The sequence below is a fragment of the Zingiber officinale genome, chromosome 10B (genome assembly GCF_018446385.1).
Source record: "Zingiber officinale cultivar Zhangliang chromosome 10B, Zo_v1.1, whole genome shotgun sequence".
NCBI lineage: Eukaryota > Viridiplantae > Streptophyta > Magnoliopsida > Zingiberales > Zingiberaceae > Zingiber > Zingiber officinale.
In genome coordinates, this window is record NC_056005.1 from 25,868,503 (window position 1) to 25,875,736 (window position 7,234).

Consider the following 7,234-nt stretch of genomic DNA (forward strand, 5'->3'; position numbering starts at 1 on the left):
CAGTCTATTTATGATGCTTGCTCGAGTTTCACCAGACCAAGCTATCCCCTGGATTCGTGAGTTCTGAGAGAGCTGTAGTGTCACTTATTCCCGAAGTTATAGTCATACCTCATTTTCCATTTATGTCCCTTTGGCTCAACTTTCTAGAAGGATCCTGCGGTTATCGATGCCAATAGGTTTACGGCTAGCATCATCTACTTTGCACATGAACCATCTGATGGGCACTGATGACGAGGCCACTCATGCCCTCTTTGGCGGCTATATGCGGCAATAAATATCCCTTTCCCTCAGCTTTACTAAACTTTTTGTCTCGACAGTAAGCCTTCCCTTTCTTCCCAGTGCGTGTTGTGTTATGCCCCTTGTATTTTACATTTGCATCATCCTATGGATTCTCCTACACCTAGCTATGCTCCAGGAGTCTCAACCTTCACGGGTGTGGATTTAGATGATCTCCGCTTTACCTATGAGATTCTCAGGGCCATACACATCATTCTTCCTTCTGAGATCCACCGGGCTTCTTCACCTCCAGCAGGGTACACGACCTTCTTCAAGGAGCAAGTGGTTGCCGCCCTCCGCTTCACCATTCACCCTTTCTTTTCTCAAGTGAGTCGCTACTTCCGCATCCCTCTCGGCCAACTTACACCTAACTCCATGAGGATCTTGTCCAGCTTCGTCCTTCTCTATGAAGTGTGTGATCTACCTTGGACTCCCCGCCTATTCAACTGGTTCTTTACCCCCTCACCGTCATAATAAGGGCCTCTTTCATCTTCAAGCTCGCACCAGAACCACTTTTTTCATGCCTCTTCCATCCTCAGACGCCGATTGAAAAGAAAAATATTTCTTCCTAAGTTTTCCCCTAGCCGTAGAATGACCCACACAATGGCGCTCAGCTCTACCTCCGGCTCCGCCTCTTGTAGACTTTCAAATAGACCCTGACTTTATAAAGGCCTCTGTGTAACTGGGATGCTGGCGCTTGGACCTGTTCAGGCTGCTATCAGAGGATGTACTATTCCTATTCAGGCTGAGCCACACATCTTCGGAGCTACCATGTTTCTTGGGTACAGCTTGCTATGCCTTAGTTGACCTTTGCTTTTATATTCTAATTTTGGTGTTCTTCTTACAGTCGACACCCTGGCCCGGGTGTCCCCAATCAGGCCTCTCCCACTGAGTGATATGGAGATACAGCGTCGAGGACGCATAATACTGGATAAGTGGGTCTGTCACACCTTGCTTACCTTCCCATAAGAGCTACTGCTTTAACCGCTCCTCAGTCAACCACCCGAATAACTCTTGACTCTTCAAGGCATTTTCCCCCTATTTCTCCTGCTCGTCGGAAATTGATCCTATTCGAAATCTGAGTCAGATGAAGGCCTGGTGAGTTGGTGCAAACGTTGACAGAGGGGCGACTGAGACACCATTCTCGTATGCGCCTACAAGGATGGACCCCCACATGGTGCTGATGGGCGACAATGCCTGCACCGGTGGTACTTGAATTATGCGCACACTTAGACAAGCACACGGGAGGTTAAAGGCTAGAAACTAGGGAAAAAATCCCCGGAGCAGGCCTTCCGACACTCAAGTCAAGTACTTTTTCCTCAGAAGAACAGTGTACGAAGGAGAAAGAAAAGTATAAGACAAATGCGAATGTGTGAGAGAGCGTACCTACAAAAAGGAGAAGTCCTCCCTTTTTATATGACAGTGCGTACCTTTTGGAGTCTGAGTGATGTCAGAGAATGTCGGGTGTCAAGACTTGTCAGGTAATGGAGGACACGTGACACCCTCCTATAGCCTGAGGGAAGGTTCCATTCGCAGGTGACTGTAGACCGTTGGAATATTCTCTGACACTTGACAGTTATTCTCTGACAGGCGGTTACGATTCCCTGGCCTGGTTGTCCTGTAGAACTTTCTGCCCCAATCAAGAAGGGATAGGAAGCTTTGGATGACCAACCGAGTATAATGCCTGGCCTAGACCTTGGGAGGTCAAGGCCATGGAGAGATAGTCCAAGCGCTGACCGGGAGCTAACTGACCGGGAGTTAGCTGACCGGGAGTTTTAGCCTATTGAGAGCACTGGGCCTAAGTAACGCTAGGCTATGAGAGCATAACCTGTCAAATCTTAGTCAGGTGTCATCTAACTGTCTACCCAATATCTCAAATCTGGAGTCCCGATCTGTTGGAACTTGGCCAGGAACTAGGTTACTGACGTCATTCCATACCTGTTAACTGTCACGTCCCCTTGACTTCTGACAGCTACGTCTCTTGACTTCTGACTGTCTCGTCCCATTGACTTCTGACTGCCACGTCTCCTTGACTTCTAACTGCCACGTCTCCCCGGCTTTTGACTGTCACGTCCCCTTAACTTCTGACTGTCCCGTCTCCCTGACTTCTGACCACCCACTTTTATCGGACCCCATCATTATGCATCGTATTAGTATGTGACACAATTCGTAATCGATTAAGAATAGATGAGAATCGATTCACATGCGTGTTAATTGATTTCCCAACATTGATAATCGATTCCTACACAGTAATTGATCCCTTGATTGAAGCAAGAGAAAAAGAGCAAGATTCAACATACCCTAATTAAATCAATCTCTTCCTTTATATATACGACCTAACCTATGAATACCATCCACCATAAAATTCATTTCTCATTAACAGCTTATCAATGTTAATGAGCTGGGTTTTTAGTTCTATATATTGAATTCATATTGATTTAATTCAAACTCTCTTTATATGTAATTAAAACATTAGATCACTTAATTAGAATTTAATTTCTTTAATGATAATTAATTATGTATGTTAATCAAATATAAATCTACTTGATGGAGATTAAACCTATTCATATGCACTTAATTAGATTTACTTAATCCTACGAATTACACTCAAGCGGCAACCATCCTTCAAACCGGCGGAGCTAGAAAGCTAGAACGGCTGTTCTACTAGAGTTGATCCCGGGTTGGCCATGATCGCCGATGCCAACACCACCACTCCCGGTTGTCTTGCTCCTTTTTTTTCACGTTTTTTCCTTTCTTCGGCCACAAATTCGAGCTACAGTTCGTTCTTAACGCTGTCGGACCTCGGGCTAAATTAAAGTCCGAATAATCTAATAGGTTGCTCTCCCTTCCTTCTAGCAGTGATCGCTCTCTTGCCACAACCAACCTCTTGGTCACAATTGCCCTCCTAATGAGCAATCGACCGCCTGACCATGACCGTCATGACTACGATTTCAACTAAGAGGCCGATCGTGACCAGAGGCTGCGATTGTGCGACCAAAGGCCGCAATCACCCTGGTCGTGATTTCACGGCGAGAAGGCCAATTGCGACATGACCATGATTTTCCATGGCGAGGAAGTTACGATTGGTTTGGCCACGATTTCCATGCAAAGAGGTCGAGATCTGTCCGGCCGTGACAAGTATCAGCTAGGTAGCGCCACGCATGCTGCTGTGCAAGAGTGGTTATCACTGTAACATGTGATTTTGAGAGAGCGACACGCGCCCTGTTATTTTCCTACCATGAGCATGAGCATGAGAGGTGGTGCAGATCAGCAAGGTGGTAACCGAGATTTGGTCTCTCTGTCATTAATAAGGTGTGACCAACGCGAGATAATAAGAAAACGATGGAAAGGCCGGGCAAGATTTGGAGGTTGGGAGGCAAATCTTTGGAAATCACATGGAATTGCCTACCAACTATTATTGCCGTGAGATCGGATGTGGAGCATGTGTGATCTCTCTCTTCCCCTCTCTCTCTCAGGTGGTCCCCCCGCTTGACGTCACCGTATCTGGTCCCCGGATTTTGTGGGGTCCGCCTCCTCCCCGGCATACTCCTCCCGCTCCTCCGGTGGTCATTCATTAATTTTTACTTAAGTCCTAATTAATGGCCCATGTGAGATGAGCATGTAAAAATTTACTGGTACTGCAGCTGCGTACTTTTTGTTCATCATAATTTTTTCAAAATAATATGTATAATATTTACATATTTTTATAAAACATGCTTTATATAATTGTGTGGGGGTATGTGTTATAGTTATATCACAGTGAGAGAGATGCCTCCTATATAATTTTGTTTGGTCATGCATATGGAGAGATACGGTGAGATTATATCATGTAGGATCTTGCTTTCCCAGAGTCGGGATTTGGTTGGTTGGATGCTTAGTTTATATTTCCTCCTCACTTTGCTGGCTGGCCGAGAGTAGCAAGGAAACAAAGAAGGAAATCGAGCCATTTTTGCAACTCCCGTTCAAGCCTAAAGTGGAGGAGATCAGGTTGTAATCCATGGCAGTGGATACAGAGACCCAATTCCATGTCCTGGCCGTGGATGACAGTCTCCTTGACAGGAAGCTCATTGAGAGACTCCTCAAGACTTCTTCCTTTCAAGGTAGTTAAATTACTTATACAATTCAGGCATGTTCTTCTCCTCTTTAAAATCCTGATGGGGTTGGTGTTGCAGTCACCACTGTGGATTCTGGGAGCAAAGCACTGGAAGTCTTGGGGTTGAGGGAGGACCAGCAGCCTGAACACAATGTAAAAAAAAAGGCTTAGTTTCTTTCTAACTTTTCAACTGCATGCCACGATTGTGATGATCGTTGTCGCTACAGGAGATTGAGGTCAATTTGGTGATAACTGATTACTGCATGCCCGGAATGACTGGCTACGACCTTCTCAAGAAGATCAAGGTACAGTTCTTTCTTTTTTCATTTTTTTTTCTTTGTTTTTGCTTCTTTCATGCTATTCTTAATTCACTGCGCCACAGTATCAAATTTGATGAACTTTTCTTGTGTATTACCAGGAGTCATCCTCTTTGAAGGACATCCCTGTGGTGATCATGTCATCTGAGAATGTTCCCTCCAGGATTAACAGGTGAGGAGGATGACTGAATTCTCTCTAGCAATTTTGCTTTAGATTGTATTTTCTTGTAGATTTGCTGCTACCTAATAACCTAAAGAAATTCTATCTATATTATTATTTAAGTCAAGAAAGCAAGGCAACTACCTGTTTTAGTGCCCATGAATTGCATTCTGATGTGACGGGGCCTAAAAAAAGTAGATATTCCTAATCTTCTAACGCATTCAAAAAGATTTGCCTCCAAGTAAATCTTGTAAAAAAGAGACAATGGCAGATAAATGTTGCTTTCATGAATAAGATCTGCGAAAGATTTCTCTTGGCTTGCATGCTGTGGTCCTAGGTATTTTCCTCCCCAGAAGATTTTGCAATAGAAAAAAATATTGCCTAGATTTCATCTACTCTCTGGTCAAATCAGGGAAGGAATCAGGGGGATAGCCGGATAGGCCGTCCTTCTCTGCCACTTCGTCAAACACATCAAAATCTTTTCCTTGTTCTTCTAGATTTGTTCAATATTCTGAAGTTGATGTGAAGACCCCACCAAATATTTGATTGAATTGTCTTGATGCTACTGCTCACAGATGCTTGGAAGAAGGAGCAGAGGAGTTCTTTCTGAAGCCTGTGCAGCTCTCGGACTTGAAAAGACTCAGACCTCACATACTGAAAGGCAAATCAAAGGAACAGGAGAAGGAAAATACCACTATTATAAGTACCAGCACCGACACTACCAGCAGCAGTGGCAGCAATAAGAGAAAAGCCATAGCCATTGATGAGGATCTCGCACCTAACAAGAGGACTAGGCTAAGATTTTCTTCTAGCAGTAGCCTAACCCTGGTGTGATGGGAGGAGGCTTAAAGGGCGTAGTATCTAGCTTTACAGATATACCTCAAGATGATGTCAATTTTGTTGTTGTTCTTGAAAGCTATCGACAGCTAGGGAATGTAAATATCTGAAGAATATTGAAGGATTTAAACATTTTTAAGGCTGTTGTTGCATACATGTTCAAAGTGGCGTTTATAATTCAATTGAATTAAGACACCATCAAGTTTGATGGGATTAATAGTCTTCTACCAGCTTATGCTCAACTTTGTGATGAAAGATGGAAATTGTGAAATTGAAAGCTATAAATACTTTCAGTCCAATAAAGAACTCAATCAATATATATACATATAGCAAAAGAAACTCCAAAAAGTAATACACATGGTACATGATAAAAGCTATTGTATGAGAAAATAATAGTAACCTATTGTAGATTTATGTATTTATTTGTTCATATAATACACTCTTGAATTTCTTGAGAAGTAACATCTATCTTGAATCGATCAACACAAATTTGATCAATTCCAACAACTTAAGAAATATCTAATTCAATATCTCTATATAAAGAAGAGTAGAATAATAAAGATCGAATTTCCTTTCAAAAATGTTGGTCTCTTTTGGTTAATCTTTCATGCATGGATCTTAAATTATGTACGATTGGTTTTCGGAACTAATATGCATAATTCTTTTACATCTTTGTATGATAATGGAACCGTTGCAATTTTTTCCTGATGTTCCAAAAAGCAATACACATGATACATGATAAAAGCTATTGTATGAGAAAATCATAATAACCTATTGTAGATTTATGTATCTATTTGTGCATATGATCCACTCTTGAATTTCTTGAGAAGTAACAACATCTATCATGAATCGATCAACACAAATTTGATCAATTCCAACAACTTATGAAATATCTAATTCAATATCTCTTTATAAAGAAGAGTAGAATAATAAAGATTGGATTTCCTTTCGAAAATGGTCTCTTGCAGTTAATCTTTCATATATGGATCTTATATTATGTACGATTGGCTTTTGAATGCCTGGAATGGATCCAGATGAGCGTTACTTTTTTATTTTTTTAATATATTTTTTATTTTTTTAAAATCTTAAATTTCTTAACTCCTAAACCTTAAAAAAAATATTATGCACCCAACATACTATACCCTAAATACTAAATCCTAAATTACAAATCCTAAATCATTACGGACTATAAATACTATATATTATAACCCGTGAGCATCTAAACTTTTTTTACTTGAATACTATAGCCCAATTCCTAAACCCTTTGGGTAAAATCTAATTTGCTTAACCCTGATCTTAAAAAAAATAAACAAAAAAAGAGTTCAACGTCTTGAATCGATTTGAGGCGTTCAACATTTTATTTTTTATGTTTATTTATTTATTTTATTCAAGGTGCCTCGAATGTAGGAAAGAGTCAGACATGATAATCATTTTCGGGTGTGTGTGTATATATATACCAAAGCCTCTACTTAAGAAGGAAGGAAGGAAGTCCAAGTATCTAAATATTTCTATCTTTATTCATCTAGAGGTTTCCGACCAGGCCCTATGAAA

The 7,234-nt window shown here is 41.2% G+C and overlaps 1 protein-coding gene across 1 annotated transcript; it reads left to right on the forward strand.

Annotated features, from left to right (window-relative positions):
• Positions 1 to 3,926: 3,926 nt before the first annotated feature.
• LOC122030110 (two-component response regulator ORR9-like) lies at positions 3,927 to 5,822 on the forward strand. The gene is made up of 5 exons (XM_042589266.1): positions 3,927 to 4,376; positions 4,449 to 4,522; positions 4,597 to 4,674; positions 4,788 to 4,858; positions 5,422 to 5,822. The coding sequence occupies exons 1-5, from the start codon at positions 4,274 to 4,276 to the stop codon at positions 5,678 to 5,680; spliced, it is 585 nt and encodes a 194-aa protein (XP_042445200.1). The 5' UTR covers positions 3,927 to 4,273; the 3' UTR covers positions 5,681 to 5,822.
• The last annotated feature ends 1,412 nt before the right edge of the window (positions 5,823 to 7,234 follow it).

Excerpts from the sequence above, each read along its gene's own strand:
- LOC122030110 (XM_042589266.1), top strand. The coding sequence starts at position 4,274 with ATGGCAGTGGATACAGAGACCCAATTCCATGTCCTGGCCGTGGATGAC. Across the intron at positions 4,675-4,787 it reads ACCTTCTCAAGAAGATCAAG|GAGTCATCCTCTTTGAAGGA; the intron begins GTACAGTTCTTT and ends GTGTATTACCAG. Across the intron at positions 4,859-5,421 it reads GTTCCCTCCAGGATTAACAG|ATGCTTGGAAGAAGGAGCAG; the intron begins GTGAGGAGGATG and ends TACTGCTCACAG.